The following is an 18146-nucleotide window of genomic DNA, read 5'->3' as shown; positions in this document are numbered from 1 at the left end:
GATTTATAGTGTTTTTGATGTTTAACAGTCTGAAATTTCTTTTTCTTGTTATATTGTTTTTGATGTCTTTTCTATGGCGATTTGCTTTTCTTTTTCAGCTTTCTTTTCATTGTTTACTTCTTAAGGATGGACTCAGCCTTCCATCCTTCCGAGGTCGGTAAAATGAGTACCCAGAATGTTGGGGGCAATATGCTAAAATCATTGTAAACCGCTTAGAGAGCTCCGGCTATAGAGCGGTATATAAATGCAAGTGCTATTGCTATTGCTATTGCTAATAAAAAAATTATTTTAGAAAATCTTTTAAAAGAGGCTTTTAAATGCTCCTTCTTTGGTTATATCTGGTAGGTTCTTTAGTTCTTAGTTTTTATAATTTTCAATTTTTAGCTTTTAAAATAATTTTTAATTTAAAACTTAATTCTGATAGTGGTTTTAGTCTTACTTTTAACTTGTTTATTTAATTTGGTTAATTTTATTACTTTTATTCTACATTGTATCTATTTTATTATTGTGAGCCACCCTGAGTATACTGGAGGAGCGGTGTATAAATACTATTTTTATATTTTTATATTATTTTTTATATTTTTGCCCCAATATGCATCACTTTACACTTGCTTACATTGAACAGGATTTGCCATTTTGTCGACCACTCACCCAGTTTGGAGAGATCCATTTGGAGCTCCTCACACTCTGTTTTGGATGTCACTACCCTAAGTGTCATCTGCAAATTTGGCCACTTTGCTGGTTACCCTAGATCATTTATGAATAAGTAAAAGAGCACTGGCTCCAGTACTGGTCACCACTTGCCAATGGGCCTTACAGTGAAGAACAATGGCCTAGATACTAAAATTTAGGTGGTATGGCAATTTAAACAATAATTCAATCTGCTCTGGAGGCTCTGCACTTGGTTTCTACCACATCTGAGGTGCAGCAGATAAGAACCTGTGAGAGGGGCCTTCTTTGTTGTGACACAATGCCCATGGAATGCTCTTCCTAGGAAGGTGTTCCTGGCATCAAGCCTGTATCCATTTTGGCACAGGTCGATTCTTTTGTATTGATTTTTATTTATTTTTTTGGCTCAGGCATTTTAGTGTGCTTGTTTTTATTGTCTTATTGTGTTTATATGCTGCTGAGTATGGTTTTTTTTACAAGCCACCCTGAGAATCGTATACCCCGCAAAGGGTGGGCTAGACTAATTATTAAAATAATTAATTAGTGGGGATTCTAACCCACCCCCACTGATAGCCTTGTGAGACAGAGGTCTGGCACAGCACAGTTTGCACTTGCACTGCACTTGTTTCAAAAACCATGATGCAACATGTGTATGAAAGAAAAACCTCATTTCCATTTGGGAAAGTAAGGAATTCAGATTCTTTCCTCAATTTGAAAAGTCATCCATTGATATGAAAAAGGCCAAGAATATAAATAGTTGAAATATGACAACATGTTTTGTTCAGTACTGTGCAATGGCAGCTCAAGGGTCAGGGTGCCGCAGGCAAAGCCCACCAGGGCACCTCCCTGCTCTCCCCTTTTACCTGCCCAGGTGCCTACCACCCGGGCACCTTCTTAGCCATAGCAAGCTGTGGGCAGGAGGATGGGTGCCAGGCAGGTTATGGGGAGTATGCACCTGCCCTCCCCACCACTTCTTCTACCTACACCTTTGTGGTGGCAGTGAAGAGGGCAGGTGATGGGGAATGTCTGCCCACTTGCCCACCCTTTTTCTGCTGCTGCCTCTGTCTCTGTCTAGCAGTGGTGAGGAGGGCAGGTAGGCAGGTGAGTGGGTGCTCCCCATCACCTGCCCACCCTCCTCGCTGGGGAGGGCACAGCCCAGCACAGCCCAGCACCCGCCCTCCTGCCCTCTGCCTGTTGTGGCCAGGAGGGTGAACGGACACCTGTGGGTAGGGGGCAGGGGGCCATGACCGTGGGTCCCCCATGTCCCAGGCTGTAGCCAGCCATTCTGGCTTTGCAACATCTGCACCCTAAGTGAGTACTAAGCCAGTACTCTTTAATGGGCAGGCCAACCCTGGCACTCGACCTCCTGCTTTGAAAAACAGAGGCCTGTTCGGTTCCAAACAGGGATGGCTTTTCCATTAGACCAAATGAGGTGAAGGCTTCAGCCAGCAAGTTGGCAAAGAGGCACCTTTTAATATGGTGATTCTCTTTATTTAGCAGGGGGAGAGTAATTGGCCCTATCCACCCGCAGCACAGTACCTCCAGTGACAGTTGCTGGTGTCTCTATTATATTTCTTTTTAGATTGTGAGCCCTTTGGGGACACGGATCCATCTTATTTATTTGTTATTTCTCTGTGTAAATTGCCCTGAGCCATTTTTGGAAGGGCAGTATAGAAATCTAATAAATAAATAAGTATTCATGATAATGATAGAAATGAGCACATATATAGTCACATTAGTAGTGCAAAATTTGTGCAAGTTGCATCATGATTAATACAAATAATAATGCAGTGGGCTTGCTCTTGTGTAACACAATGCACAAATTGCAAAGCTAGACTGATGTACTCTTCCACAATATAGCAGCGATTGTGTGGTATTGTAACACTGCTTAGCATTGCTATATAGACTTTGAACTTTAAAGTGCCCTACAAACAATAATCCATTAAACTTTATAAATTGCAATATTATTCTTCATATTGTTCTGATGGATCAGAATGGACAGATTGAAAAGGTTAATGATTTTATCAAGGTTGTAAGATACCACATCAGCCAGAAAAACATTTGGAAGTACAAGGTGCACTTCAAAACTTGTAAAAGTCATGCTCATTACTTAAAGTACTTGGAAACTTGGTTCTGTCAGTGCTCAGAGTCTCTTGAGGTTCATAGTCATAACTCTTCCTTCTTGACTCAGCACACAATATGCTGGGTGCTTTCTGCTTCAACAATTGCCAACCAACATGGTTGCTTGGAACACAGCACTAGAGTAGGGAACATCATAATTAGGGGCCATTATTCTACCATTAACATAGCTTAAAATTATCTAAAAAAGAAGAGGAAGATTCTAATGTATTCTACAGTTGACTAATGGACTTCAAGGGCTGTGGCTATAGTAGAAGGTAGGAAGGTAGGAAGATCTCTCATTCAAATGGTTTGGCATAGCACCCACTATTGACACCACTTCCCAACTAAATGCAAACAATTATTATGCTAACAGAAGCTCCAGTCCATTGTTTGGATTTCTTGGTCTTGTTTCACGTGGTTCTGGACAGGAAGGGACTTGTTGAGGCTATTCTCATGAGCAGTACAGGCTGGGCTAGGCTGCTCAAGAATGAAGAATGATGAACACACACGTGTGCTGATCAAGTTTGACCTCATCATTTAACATATGTGCACCATTCACGAGTGATACGTATTTTGCATTTAGTTGTCCATGTCCAGTGGAAAAGTAAACTGTAAACTAATCCTTAGGCTTGTTACTACAGTTAAAGGCCCCCTAATCTAGTATTTTACCTTTTAGTAAGAAAATAGGGCTAGTTCCATGAATATCCACATCAGTCTTTTAGAATAGTGGTATTTTATGCTGTCACATTGGCCACTAAAACCCATTTATGAAAATGAAACACAGTACTAAACAAATGAACTTATTGGGTTAAATAAAATTTAATTGACCTCTTCCCTCTACCTCCTGCCCTCTCTATTATTGGTTTCATTAAATCATGTGTCTAAAATGCCAAAGAAAATGAGAAAGAAAACTCTGAGAGCGCTGCAGAGCCATCATACCATTTATCCTTTTATTTAATACCAATTTCTGCAATCTTCTTTTTTTAACTGTGTGCCTGATAATGCTCAATCTCATTAAATGATCAGAAACACCCGGGATTCATTTATGCTTTGTGCTGCAAAATTAAAGTTTCTTTAATAAAAAATACTGAACAGTTCAATTAAATGGAAGTTTGCATGCTCTAGTACTGCACTCTAGAGAGGATGGAGATGTCCTTTTTAAAAACAAGAATGGGTTTTCCTCCTTAACATATCCTTTTGCACAGCTACAACTTTATTTAACGTGTGTGTGTGTGTCTGTGTGTCTGTGTGTGTGTGGTGGCGATGATATACACATTCTCCCTTACTCTTGACAAGATTTTAAAGACCTCTTTTAATGCGTAAATAAGTAATAACAAATAAAACCAAGATCTTACAAACTTGAGCAAATATGTTTCAATGCTGAAATATCATTGTCAATGCTTTCAGTGCAAACAGCATTGACAATGATGTTTTAGCATTGAAACATATTTGCTCAAGTTTGTAAGATCTTGGTTTTGTTTGTTTTTACTTACACATTAAAATATTGTGTGTATACACACACGCACACATTGGAGACTGAACAGCACTGAATTGTGTTTAATGTGCACAGGTTTCTGTGCAACTCACTGTAGTGGATTTCAGAGCTTCTGCTCAACCCGGCACTTACCATTACTGAACGCCATTGCTTTCATCGTGCTCCTGCCAATTAATTCATATCCAAATCCATGTTAGTGATGCACAACTTTAGATGGACAAAATGTTGCTACTTTCTCCTTGTGGATGCTTCCCATGGCATTAAAGTGCCAAACATGAGCCAGAGATTGGATGCGATGTTAGACTGGCCCCACTCACTATGGAGTTACTGTAGGAACATGTAATCCCTCTCTCCCTCTGAGCACACCATTCCACTTCATATAGTCATGAGGAACTGAAACAACAGGCTCCAGTGAAGTTGTTAGCATCTGCTGACTTGATGTGGAAGCCACACCACAGAAATGTTTCCTCTATGCTTTGGATCTCAGCACCAGAGCTACCTGCCAAGGCTCGTGCCTCAGCCAGGAGCCCACTGCCCACCCATTGAATTCTGATCTCGTTGCTCTTCCTTCTTGCAATTGCCTATTCATCTCCCGCCAAATGATCAAGTAATGACAGAAGTAAGGAGAAGAAAGAGAAGCTTCTGCTCGCCTTCCCTCTCAGCTGCTGGCTCAGATTGGGCTGAGGCAGGTAACCATGACAATAGTGAGGAAGAGGTGGGCACACTCAATGAAGGAATCCCACTGATGGCATCTTGCCCAAGAGCACTTTGAGTATGCATTCAGTACCAGGGCCTCACATGATCTGGCATCCAAAAGAAGCTATTTAATACGGCTAGAATTAAGGAGCCAGTAGCATACAGATTAAACCCCCCAACACATAACTATTGGAGTATGCAACAATCACTTTAAGTATGGTAATTTAGTTCTAACCAGCTCAAGTTTACAAAGAACCACACTCACCAGTATGTCATGAGCACTTCTACATTTTTTACTCTGAAAAAAATTATATTCAATGTTTTAATACAATTTTTTGAAAAAATATTCTCCTCACTTTATTTTAAAAACTGATTGTTTATTAACAGAGAGGCAATAGGTTACAAACTGGAGTAAAAAGATCCAGGGAAGAACAGCAAACAGCAATGGTATATATCATGGGTCACTGCAATTTGATGCCACCATTTCATAGGCCTACTTCTCACTGAGGTTGTAACCCTGTGTCTGAGCTGGGCCACTTCAGACTGTAGGTGACCTTATATGACTAAATTCAAATAACATACAAAAAATTTTCTATTCATCAGAGAGAAAAAGGAAAGGAAAGGTTGTGCCGTTGAGTTGGTGTTGACTCCTGGCGACCACAGAGCCATGTGGTTTAAACCTGGGTTAAAATTCTCCCTGATATACCAGCTTTCTATATGCATTGAAACTTTTTATGTGGAGCTTTCAATTATGTGAGCCTTATCTTCAGTCTGGAGAGGTATAGTCCAGGTACAGGTCTACCGCCTCAGTGAGAACTAAGCCACAGGTACCTGTAAAGGAAACAAGCAGCAACGAGTGGTTACTACTGCTTCAGTGCTTCTGAATTTGTGTATGTCTTACCAGCAATTCTGAATCTTGAGCCTGTCTGACAAGCTTGGGCACATGTGGAAATGACCAAAAACATATGAACAAACAAAAGCTCAGGGCAAATGAAGAAGACAAAATGGAGACAGATTTCAGAATGACAGGATATTTATAGAAGGGCCCTGTCAGGAATATAGTGAGTTTCCACAGGTCAGTCTAGAACTACATTATTTACAGTCTTTGCATTAACATATGCCCAAAGAAAACAGGCACTTCTAGATTTGCCTGGACCCATCTAAATGTGTCCATATTTTAGGAGTGGTATGTAACATATGTCTTTTTGAACTCTGGCTTCCAAAATACAAATGGGCATTAGCTCCCTGTAAGAAATTCAGTTATTTTACACTATACATCTATAGACAAATAAGCATTCAACCAAACTATATCTTCTAAATTCCTTCAAATAACACCATAAAAGTTTTTCCCCTTCCCCTGATGTGTGATATCCTTATAGGCTTTTTCCTTTTTCTTTGTCAAATCTATACTCTGAACAGGATGAAATGAACCTCTTGGTGTATTATCGTCCCTTTGACATTATGGAAAACACTCAAAGGATACTTAAATAACTATTCCTTAAGAAATAAAAAAGTTAAAAAAATGGGGATGTACATTTCACGTATATAACAGTGGAAAAATATGTACTAAATCAACTGTAGATTTCTAACTGGCCCCAATTCAAAGCAGTAGGTATCAGTTGAATGAGGACAATGTAATAGCATCTTTGGGCTGGTTCAAATGAACAACGGCCCCTACATGTGTTAATGTCAAGATGGCAATGAGAACAAACCTAGCCCAGTGTCAATCAAGGTCATGTGGACATGATCTTGGCACATCACATGTGAGGGTTGTTTGTCGGAATCGCCATATACATATGCTACAAAACCGTGTTTAAACAGGGTTTTGTAGCACCAGTAGAGGGGTGATTCTGACAAACAACTCTCACATGCGATTATAGAACATACTGAGATTGTGTCAGCATGTCTTTGAGTGACGTTGGGTTGAGTTCTCACTGCAGGCTGGATATTAACGCATGCATGGGCCATTGCTCCCATACACTGAACCATCCCTTTGAAATCTGGTTAAAAGGCAACAACTGAAGTTAAATGCCTGGTCTCTAATGAGCTACAATGTGATTGATTCTCATTTGTGATAGACATATACTGTTTTACCCAGAGAGAGAGGGTAATTGATTTAACACAGGTTAGTTACAACAGCAATACAATTAAATTGAATGGTTATGCTTGTGGAAATGTGGAGGAAACCAAGCACATTCATTGAAATGAATGGAGCTGGGTAAGGGCTGGAACAGTGGTGTCAGTGTTTCTGCCTTTGTCAGCTTTCAACAGAAGAAGAATTAGACTCAAGAAACAGCAAATGCTACATGATCAAATGAGGCTGTGAAACACAGCAATGCAGCAAGTTGATAATTTAAGAAATCAGATCAGATTTAACAACTAAACTTTTCATTAAGCAAAATGTGTGTGTGTGTGTGTGTGTGTGTGTGTGTGTGTGTGTGTGTGTACATGCAAGTGTACACACTAGTTGATAATTCTTAGGAACACTAATTCCTCTGGAGCCAATAACATTTTAGCAAGAACTTCAGCCTGAAAAATTACAGAAAAGTGGAATATTGTAACACATACAAAAAAAATATTGTTGTAACAGCTTAAAAACTAACACATTTATTGTGGCATAAGTTTTTGTCATGCATCTGATAAAGAAGACTGGCCCCAAAGCTTATGCCACTGTACAGTTGTTAGTTTTTAAGGTGCCAGAGGAATTTTTTGTAGAGTTATCTTAGCTCAACTCATAGCTAAATTGATAGAACACTATAATTTCCTGGGAACTAATACACTAATAAGAATATTATTTTAAAGGATGCAAAGCAAGAAATAATAGGAAAAACACAATTGTAAGGTTATGAAGCATGTTGTTTGTATCACATTTGCTAAACCTAGCTGTTTTGTGTCTGTTGACTGTGAACTCTCCCACTCCCTCTCATTGACTGAATTGTTGTGATATCATAATTTCATAAATGTCCAGTCAATCATACAAAACTGACAATCAGAACAGGAAGTGAAAAGCTGGGAGGGAAAACTTTAGGTAGGGTAGTGCTGTATGTAGGGTAGGAGCTATATGCTGCTGTTGGGAAGCAGAGACAATGGCAGGAGTCTATCAAGTCAAGCAGGAAGACTGGGATCTGGACAGTTGAATGAAAAGAGGGCCCATGGAGATATGGAAGGCCAAAAGAAGCAAAGTTGAACTATGGAGAAAAAGGGCAATAGGCTGAGGAGCCAGGACTGGAGGAAAGGGTAAGAGGGACAAAAAAACAGAAGCCAGAAAGAAGAAGGTTGGAAGAAGCACAATATTGAGGAAAGTTGTGGATCAAGCCTCACTGGAGAAAGCCTCTCACAGGGTTGAGGGACAGCAAGTGCTATATGCTCTGAGCAAAAAGGAAGTGGACAAGGAATTGGTATTGAGAATCTGAGAAAATATGGGCCAAGGAGGCAGCGATGAAGGCCTGTATGTCATCTATTTATTTCAATTAATTGGGCAAATCTTGGGATGCAGATCTCTAGATATTATACAAATTGATTCTAAAATTAGGAACAGAGCACATAGATAAAGTTATGAAGAATATGTATACCATATACACCTGGGCAATTTTATTTTATTTTTTGGCCTACATTTTTACATCAAGAACCAAACTAAGTGGTTTGCTTTCAAAATGTTTATCATGATAATAGCTAAGCTTAGGGGCAGCCCACTGTAGACTGGGAATTTTTCCATTTATGCATCTTTATTTGGTAGAACGTTACAGAAAGGAAAAGCAATTGCATTGTTATAGCCAGGACTGCTGGTATAAGGACTTCTGGGGCAGGACAATATGGGAAGAAAAAGGAGACTTTTGGCAGTGGCAAAGTCTTAAATGTTAAGAGTCCCGAGAACAGCAAGAAGTTACTATAGCTTAGTAACTTCATACCTGCAACTAATCCATCTCCTTTTCATATGGTACACTGTGGTAACATGTGAGATGTTTCTCCACAGTGAGATCTCATGACAATGTGATATATACTAGAATGCCAGAAACACATAATTGGGGCCAGTTGCAACAGCCCTTCCCATCCAATTGTATTTGGTTGTGAGAGCGATAATGCGGTGGAAAGGAGCCGTGAAATTGTCCCTGCCCATATTTTTCAGGCATGCATTAGAGCACCATTGCATCTTGTCATGTGGAAGCAGTTCCAACACCGCTAACAGAATGCACAATTAGGGCATCAGTGACTAATAATCTGGCATCATTCCTGCATGGTGTTCAGATAGTGGGACTATCAAGGCATCATCTCCTCTAATTTCTTTTTAAAAGAAAACAAACTTAAAATGACCTCTTTAATGCAGAAAAGACATTAAAAGATATTAAAATAACTTACAGTTTTCCCCTACAAAACATGTAAGCTAAAACAATCAAGCAAACATTTCAGTGTAATACAGCATCCTCAGTGGCCATTTAGTATGCCAGCTGAAGGTACTTAAACTCAGAATCTGAGAACCGAACGCAGCAAAGAGATCATAGATAACACATGCGGGAGGAGAGAGCAGACCTTTTGCAGAGAAGATATTAAGCTTCTGTACTGAAGTGACTTCAGCTGGCATGCTAAAATGGAGCACTGAGGATGGTGTATTACACCAAAACATTTGCTTGGTTTTGTTTTGGCTTACATGTTTTGTGGAGAAATCTGTATGTTGTTTTAATATCTTTTAATATCTTTTATGCATTAAAGAGATAATTTGAAGTTTGTCTTTGGAGCAGTGCAATGTGTATTTCATTGCTGGTATATTGTCTTATTAAAGAAAATATTAAACTTTGTTCACTTGTTGTGGTTACATTTTTTTTTAATAGAAATATACATGAAAGGCTGTCACTACTAGAACCTGCCTGCAGATATACTGAAAAAGAGGTGGTACAACACATAGGCATGCTTTGCTCAGAGTTAATCTTTGGCTTTCTTAGACAGTGGAACCTTGTTTAGTTTAGCCACTAACAACCAGTCAACACAAGTTACAACCAGTCATTTAGAGCCTAAAAAGTAACTCTGTGTTCTGCATCAGCTTCAGTATTCATGAGAAAGCAATACAAGTTGACTTGTCGCATGAAAGTAATGAAAGGGATAACAATTCATGGAGTTAAGGGTCTCCCCCCGCCCAACTACAACACTGAACCTGGCCAACAATTAGTGAAAATAACATTTTCAATATTAGTTATTTGAACTGATTACTAGACAGTAATTCAATGCAAAGCTAAATCAGCTTAAGTCAATTAATTTCAATGGCTGACATTCTGCACAGCATACTGTAGGCAGTTCTGCACTGCCCGCACTGCTGCAGAAGTCTAAAATAATGCCAGCGCTTGTGTTCCTGTGAAAAGACATAAAATTGCACAGGCATGCTTGTGCGATGCTATGGTTATGGGAAATAATGGCTGTAGCACCACGCTGTGCAATTTTATTGACTGGCACAAGAGCGCTGTTGTGCAACAGCAACAGCATAATTTTAGATACCCACAGCGGCACAGGTAGTGCAAAACCACCTATGCTGCATGGAATGTATGCTGCATGGCATGACAGCCAATGGTTTTAAGCAGACTTAACTCTGTGCTGTATTTCAGCCCAGATATTTAGAGCAAAACATTACAGTCGATCATGTACTTTGCACAATGCTCCTGAAAAACAGATCTTTAGAGGAAAGGACTGGAAGTGGGCAGGGAGGAACAATGAATGCATTACAGTTTTTCCTATTCAAAACCCATGTTCAGGATGCACATTCAACTTCCATTCTAGAAAGTCACAGCAGAACAGCTGGAAACTACCAACAATGAAATTGGTTACAATATCTAGTTCACTGTTACATAAAATGCATTTACGGTATAATAGCTAAGGAATACGTGTCATTTAAAGAGGCCTCCTATAGCAATCAACGAGAATGAACATATGCAGCTTAATAGGTTTCAAATCCATTTGCATGTTCTTAGAGTGCAACAGCTTCTTTTGTCCGTCGAGAGCCCCTGGCTTAGCAAGAAAGTCAGACTGTCACATTGTTATTAAGCTAAAAGTAAATCAGAAGAAGTACTCCTTTTGATTTTCGTTGACTGTGTTTTGCACGCTGAGCTCACTTTTCAAGGCAGTCTCAGCACTGTCCTCATTTTCTGATCCTTTCACCTCCTTTTTTTCATATACACTTTTCTTTTTATAAATCCGTACAGCTATGCCGGCAATGCAAAGCAAAATGAATATCACAACGGCTATCACACCTGTGGGAGAGAGCAGAAAAGAAGAAAGTGAACAATTATGTTATACAAGTAATACAATGAAGGATAACTTTTAATCATTTCTGCAGCCCTGCTTAATGCATGAAGGGCTTCACAATTCCTTTATACTCATAACAGGACTGTGAAGTAGGTGAAGCTGAAGGATAGAATTTGCCCAAGGCCAAACAGTGAACTTCATGAGCAAGAATTTGAATTGGGACCGTTGCCTCCAAATCCAGTTCTGTCAATTGAGTCCTACTGATTCAGTGCGGGGCCATTTCTTATAACCCAGAGCAGACAACGTTTTATTCAAAACTCAGCTCTGAGGCCCATGGATGGGTCCATGGATGGATATGGGGAAAAAAGTTTAGTCTTGAGAACAATAGTGTTTCACAGCTAGTTGGTGAGACCACAAATTTTATTCCGTAGAATAGATGTAGTAGTTGTAAAATGGCCACAGCAAAGATAATGTAATTGTCTTGTGCAGATCATAGTAAAGTTAGATGGCTGGACTAAAAGCTAGCTATACACCTCTTTTTTGAAGCTAGGACTTCTTGCCCTAATTGGCTACAACAGGAATTGAGGGGATTAGGCACAGGGCATCCAGGATATTTACGATGGATATTTAGGATTAGTGTGGAAGCCATTGATCTGCAAGGATAAGGGAGACCCGATGATGAAGCATCAAGGTCCAGAGAAATAGCATTGAGAAAAACATTAAAGTATCAGGCAAATTAAGCACCTAAGTGAGTTCAGCAACAAATGAGGAGGCTTGGATCATAATTATCTTCTCCATCACTCAAAACAAATCTAAACAGGTTGGCTTAATTTTAAAAACACCAAAACTAAAAATCACCCAAACTTTATAAGACAGAAACCAGTTATAAAGGTTGAAAGCCAGCATGGGAGTGGGTAACTGCTAATGTTTTCCACTGAGTTCCACAAGTATGACTATTATGCTTGTTTAATGTTCCAGTACTGTGAAAGGAGAGGCATTTCTATTTAGCTACTTTCTGCACACCAGGCATACCTCTATAAACCTCTATTATGTCTCCCTCTTAGTTGTCTAAAGTCCAAATGCATTAGCCATTCCTCATAAGATGATGCTCCAACCCTTTGATCATTATGGTTGCCCCTTTTCTAGTTCTAAAATATCCTTATTGAAATGGGGTGACCAAAACTGTAAATAATATTCTGAACATGGTAGTACTATAAAGGCATTATGATACTGGATACATAATAATCAGTTCCTTTCCTAATAATTCCTAGCACAGAATTTCTCCATGCAAATGGGTCTCTAATTTCCTGGCTCCCAATAATTGAATGTTACATTGATCACTTTCCAACCATCCAGTAAAGAAGGCAGATTTTAATGAAAAGTTGTATATTTTATTAGAACATCCAACATTTTCACATTTGAGCTCCTTAAGGATTCTGAGGTGTATGATGTTAGGTGACTTTATAATTTGTCTTCATCTCTTGCTTTCTCTTTTTGACTTAATTTTTCAGATATCTTCCCTTTAAGATGTCCTCCTGCCCTTGAGTACTGCTCAGTATCCTCCTCAGTCAGTGAAGACCAAGAATTCATTCTGTTTCTCTGCAAACTCCTCATCTTGCTCCAGTTCTTTCACTTGTTGTGGGGGGTGGGGGTTTGGGGAGTTGCCTTCACACATTGCTTGTGAGCTTTCCAGAAGTACCTACTGGCCACAGTTGGAAAATGGATGCTGGACTACATATCCCCCTGTAGAAAAAGGGGGGTATCTGGACTAGATATCCCCCTTGAGAAAAGGTCCAGCAGGGCTTTTCTTATGTCCTTATTTTATCTGTACAGCAGAAAATATCTACAATTTAGTTCTGTAATGGAAAGAAATTGCCTACCTTTCAAGCAAAAGAGCACAAGGCATTGCTCAACTGTTGTTCAAGTCACTTCAAAGCAGTGATTAATGCAGATAATAAGCCCTTAATGAGGTGCCTAATGACTAGAGGATGCCATCATTTCAGCAGTAGAAGCTGTATAGGTGAGCACATGGTCTTGTTTTAGCAAAGTATTCTCTTCACCTTTTTCAATTCTAAATGCTCAGCCCTCAGTAGGAATTGGTAGTTTTTTATTCCATTAAATTCCTCAATTTGTCACTTATCTGCGTAGTCTCCAGTGACCTCACCAAAGAAACCTATTCAGAAGTTAACCAGAGGTTATCAAGTATACAAGCTGGTTTCTTTCTTTTCTCTCCCCTTAAAAAAAAACAACAAAAAAAACCTTAATGGAAATTGGATGGTTGAATTATGCTGCAGATAAACCATTTGCAGTGGGGAAGAATGCTTTTTCTCCATCCTTGGGCCCAAGGGAAAATAATGCCATCAGAAAACTCTGAGTCTCATAGAATAACTCCTTTAAAATAATCATTGAAGCTTTCTTGCTTGTGCATGTGTCAAACCAAAATCCCCTTGAGAACTCTTGAGTCCCCAAACACATATTGTTCACACATTCTTGATTTGTCTTCATTCTTTCTGAACAGATAAAAATAGTAGGTTCCCAAAGTTTCAAGGAATGTAATCTGACTAGGTTTCATGATTCCCAATCTGGAATCTCATCTTCAGGGCTGAGTTTATGTTTACAGTGTCCTGATCATCATCATCTTACCACTACTTAAACATTACTATTTTGATTCAAACAATTGAACATCAGTAGATAACCAAAGTATTCTCGGTTTATTGGTTTTCTGAAACACGGAATCACTTTTCAGATATTAAGTTAATACATGAAGGGGATAGAAGCTGGGAACACACCCAGAGCACATTTGCACGATCAGCAAAAAGCGGGCTAAGTGAGCCTGGCCCGCTTTTTGCTGATCGTCTGCTGCTACGGGAGCCACGTGGCTCCCGGAAGCAAACCCTACTAATTCCTCTTCCCATTAGCTGAGGTTAGTGGAGCGAGCGCTCTGCTAACCCCATCTTTTTTATCGTGTATTGCCACAGTGCAGCTCTGTGCCATGGCAACACATGAGGAGACCCCTGCCGGGAGGCTGAAACAGGCCTCCCAACCCTGGGAGTCTCTCCAGGATGCCCCGCGCTCTGGCACGGGGCACCCCAGAACTTCCGGGGGCTGAGCAGCCCTCAATCCCCACAGCGCCTGCCAGCTCTGTGACAGAGCCAGCAGTTGTGTGGGTGGCTGATCTGGCCGTTGAGGGCTTCCCTTCCGATCATCTGCAGGAAGAGCGGATTAAGCCCGCTCTCCCCACAAACCCTCTAAAGGCAAGTCTCACTGATCATGAGACTTGCCTCCCACTGTCCCTGCTCCTGACTTCAGTGCATCATTCTGATTGTATGTACAGAGTACTTAGATTTTGCTGAGTTCCAGTCAGATAGCCTTTCCAACAAGAAGTTGTACTCAATTCATTCAGTGAAGTATTTGAAAAGGGTTATTCTCAGTGCGATTACAGGGGGTGTGAATTAAATAAGTCTCAGAATCTAGGTGTTATCTACAAACAATTCTTCAAGACAATTCTTCAAGACAAATGGGGAGAGCTGGTCTTGTGGTAGCAAGCATGAATTGCCCCTTTACTAAGCAGGGTCTACCTTGGTTTGCATTTCAATGGGAGGCATGTGTGAGCACTGTAAGATAGTCCCCTTAAGGGATGGGGCCACTCTGAGAAGAGCATCTGCATGCTTGCATGCAGAAGTTTCCAAGTTCCATCCCTGGCATTTCCAAGAGGAGAGCTGGTCTTGTGGTAGCAAGTGTGACTTGTCCCCTTAGCTAAGCAGGGTCCACCCTAGTTGCATATGAATGGGGGACTTGATGTGTAAGCACTGTAAGACATTCCTCTGAGGGGATGGAGCTGCTCTGGGAAGATTATCTAGGTCCCAAGTTCCTTCCCTAGCATCTCCAAGATAGGGCTAAGAGAGATTCCTGCCTGCAATCTTAGAGAAGCTGCTGCCAGTCTGTGTAGACAATACTGAGCTAGATAAACCAATGGTTTGACTCAGTATATGGCAGCTTCCTATGTTCCTATGAGTAATGGATTCAAATAATAGTTTTCAGTCCAACTAGTGTTGCTGAATTGTGGCCCACCCAGACCTAAAAATAACTGGATTCCATGAATTGAAATGAATTGGGATTATATGGTTTCTGGACCAGGCAGGTAATTTAAACTGACCACTTTAAATCATGTATAACTTGGATGTTTTCTAAGTATGCTCATTTGATGCCTATTTTAAAAGGAAGGAAGTGACTGAAGAGGCTGTAAGTGGGTTTCTAGAAGGTTTGGGAGTGAATAGAGTGAATAGGGTCACCAGGGTGACTCTTAAAGGCTTAGGTGGTAAAACTGCCCCCCTTTTTTTTCTTGTCACAGCAAAAAAATAATAAAAAATATCCTGTTTGGAACTCAAACACTTAGTTTTTTACATTTATGTTATACCAGAGAGTGGGTGAAACTTGTAAACAGCAAGCTTGTCTTGTAAGCATCACTTATTCCACTTATCTCAGTTAGTGTGGTAAAGATTAAAAGGACTGTTTCACAGAACTCTCCACCTCAGGCAGGGAGAAAAACACTGTGCCAAAAGCAAGTCCCACCTATATAACTGGATGATCCAATCCTGGGCTCTGTCCTGTTTTCAATGCAAACTCTATGGTGGGGGGGGGGCACCACATTGCAATTCAGACAATCATCTAATCACATGATAGTGACTACCCTACATTCTAAACCTACCTTGCATCTAGTATTTAAATCCGGGGTAGAGAGTGTATGGTTTCCCATTCAGATGATCATTTGTACATGGGTAGAAGGATCTAATCATGCATTGAAAGTATCATCTGAACTGGTATATCTGATTTCAAGGAAATATGATTCCCAGTGCCTGTCTGCATCAAAATGTAAGAAGCATGACAAACATGCACATTTTGTCAACAAGGTATTGGACTTGACTGTGAGGACTGCATTTTTCTGCTCAGCCAAGAAATTCCCTGTGAGATCTCTAGTCTAATATATAAGGCAGTTGTGAGAATGGACATGCTAAGTAACAAATGCAAACATGTATACTTTTGCTACAGAAATGATACATAATCATGATACAGAGCTGGTTGATGGTATCTTTAAAAAGTGATCCCCAGTAGTACCACCAGTACTTGCAAGCTGCCGTGAGCACTGGCGCCCTGCCCAGCAGTCCTCATGGCAGCTGCCATGGCTCCAGCACTCACTTGGCTTCTCAGCATGCATGGAGGCCATTTGCGTGGTCAGCACTGTGTTGCTGACCATGCAAATGGCCTCCATGCATGCGCACAGGCTGGCTGAATGTTGGAGCCACAGCAGCCACCACACGGGATGCTGGACAGAGTGTGGGGGGGGATGCTTGCAGTGGCTTGCAGATACTGGTGGTATTGCCGGTGATCACTATGTAAAGGTACCTCTCACCACCACCCCAGCACCACCCTCACTGGCTGCTACTGGAACTGAACTTTTCCTACAAACACTGAGAACTACTTTGCATGTTAGAGGGTTGTTAATGTTGGGGGTGTTGTTGTTGTTTTTGCACCACACTTTGACGACAGCAGTTATGTAAAATTTGAAAGGCACTGCCATATCTGAAAACAGTTCATAAACATGCATTCAGGAGCTATGACCAATCATGGCTCTCTGGAGCATGTATACAGGATATTTGCAGACTTGTGGATCTCCTTTAATGTTCCAGAAAAGACGGGTTGCAGTGCAGGCATAGGGAACTATTTTTCACTGTAGCCTGTGGAGCACCCTCCACAGAATTTGCTGGTGTTATTGCTTCTTTTATCAATTTCCTTAGTTCTTAAGGCATGGATGTGCATGCTTTTGCTTGAACATTCACTCACTTTTCCTTCAGCACTGAAAGAATCAAAGTTACTTTTAAATGGCACCATCTGGTTTGCTATAGTCCCTATTACCTCCAATAATTGCAGAGTCACTCCTTATTGCATTAGCTAAAGGCTCTCCCTCATCTATCGGTCCCGAATGATCTGCAGCAGAAACAAAAAGGAAAATGACAGACAAGCAGACAGGAGAGTTCTCTATATATCCATGTACACACAGTTAAGATCTACGTACTGTATGTCATTACATACAGTTATAAATAAGGAGTACATAAGGTAGAGTATCCGCTCAAGGCTACCAAGAGCAAGGATCTTATTAAATCATGCTGTGTATCACTCAACAAAACAAAGAAAACGTTTAGAGGAAAAAGACAGGGGTCGCAGCAGGGAGGGAACAGACAAACCCAGCACTTTTGCCTGCTATCCTTGAAGTGTACTGCTGAATAATTTTACAGCAATGCTGAAATTGTGAACCCTTTTCTAGCATTCTGTTTTAGACTAATGATTGCCATATGCTTGCTACCTGCAAGTGAATGGGTTGTTTCACTTGATGTTTCACTTCCTGTTAAAGTGCCACAGTTGGATTCAATAAAATGTCCTTTTACAGTGACTGGGGCAGAGCTGGAATGGTGCAGTGCAGCCTTCAAAGGAGCAATATGGTTGAACTGAACTGAAGAGAGACATCCAATAAATCCCTGAGAGCTTGCCTTCATGGTATCCGAGTCCATATCACTATTTTCTGCTAATCAAAAGAAACAGAAGCCAATTAATCATTGTGCAAATGTACAAAACAAAGAGACAGAAGAATAATTGAATAATTAACCTGTATTCCTCTGAGTTTATGTGCGCTATGGAAACATGCAAATTTGCGATCAGACACTTCTGTGTTTGCCTTTAATGAAAATATAGTCATATATATTCCAAACTTTAAAAAATATTAAGAACAACTACTAGACTTCTAAAGGAGACCATTTTAATTAGCTATAGCAAGTTACAAAGCAAATATATACAACTCGGCTCAGTCGCTTAAGTTCATTCATATCTATTCTTCATAAAATGAATCATTCGGGGGAAACAATCCTGGCTTACATACTGTTCA

The 18146-nt window shown here is 40.3% G+C and overlaps 1 protein-coding gene across 5 annotated transcripts in view; it reads right to left on the bottom strand.

Moving 5' to 3' along the window:
• Positions 1-5337: 5337 nt before the first annotated feature.
• The window catches only part of CNTNAP4 (contactin associated protein family member 4), a 420639-nt gene continuing 407830 nt past the window's right edge, over positions 5338-18146 (bottom strand). For 2 of the 5 annotated variants that reach the window (XM_053297596.1, XM_053297598.1), the window contains 3 exons: positions 17571-17789; positions 17123-17194; positions 5338-11214 (listed from right to left, as the gene is read on the bottom strand). In XM_053297596.1, the coding sequence (XP_053153571.1) occupies positions 11021-11214; positions 17123-17194; positions 17571-17789 (485 nt within the window). In that variant the 3' untranslated portion in view covers positions 5338-11020. The other 3 variants (XR_008316516.1, XM_053297597.1, XM_053297599.1) reach the window with 3 other exon arrangements.

Source organism: Hemicordylus capensis, chromosome 2 (genome assembly GCF_027244095.1).
Source record: "Hemicordylus capensis ecotype Gifberg chromosome 2, rHemCap1.1.pri, whole genome shotgun sequence".
NCBI lineage: Eukaryota > Metazoa > Chordata > Lepidosauria > Squamata > Cordylidae > Hemicordylus > Hemicordylus capensis.
Note: the sequence above shows the minus strand (reverse complement) of the source record. Positions and strands in the feature narration are given on the sequence as shown.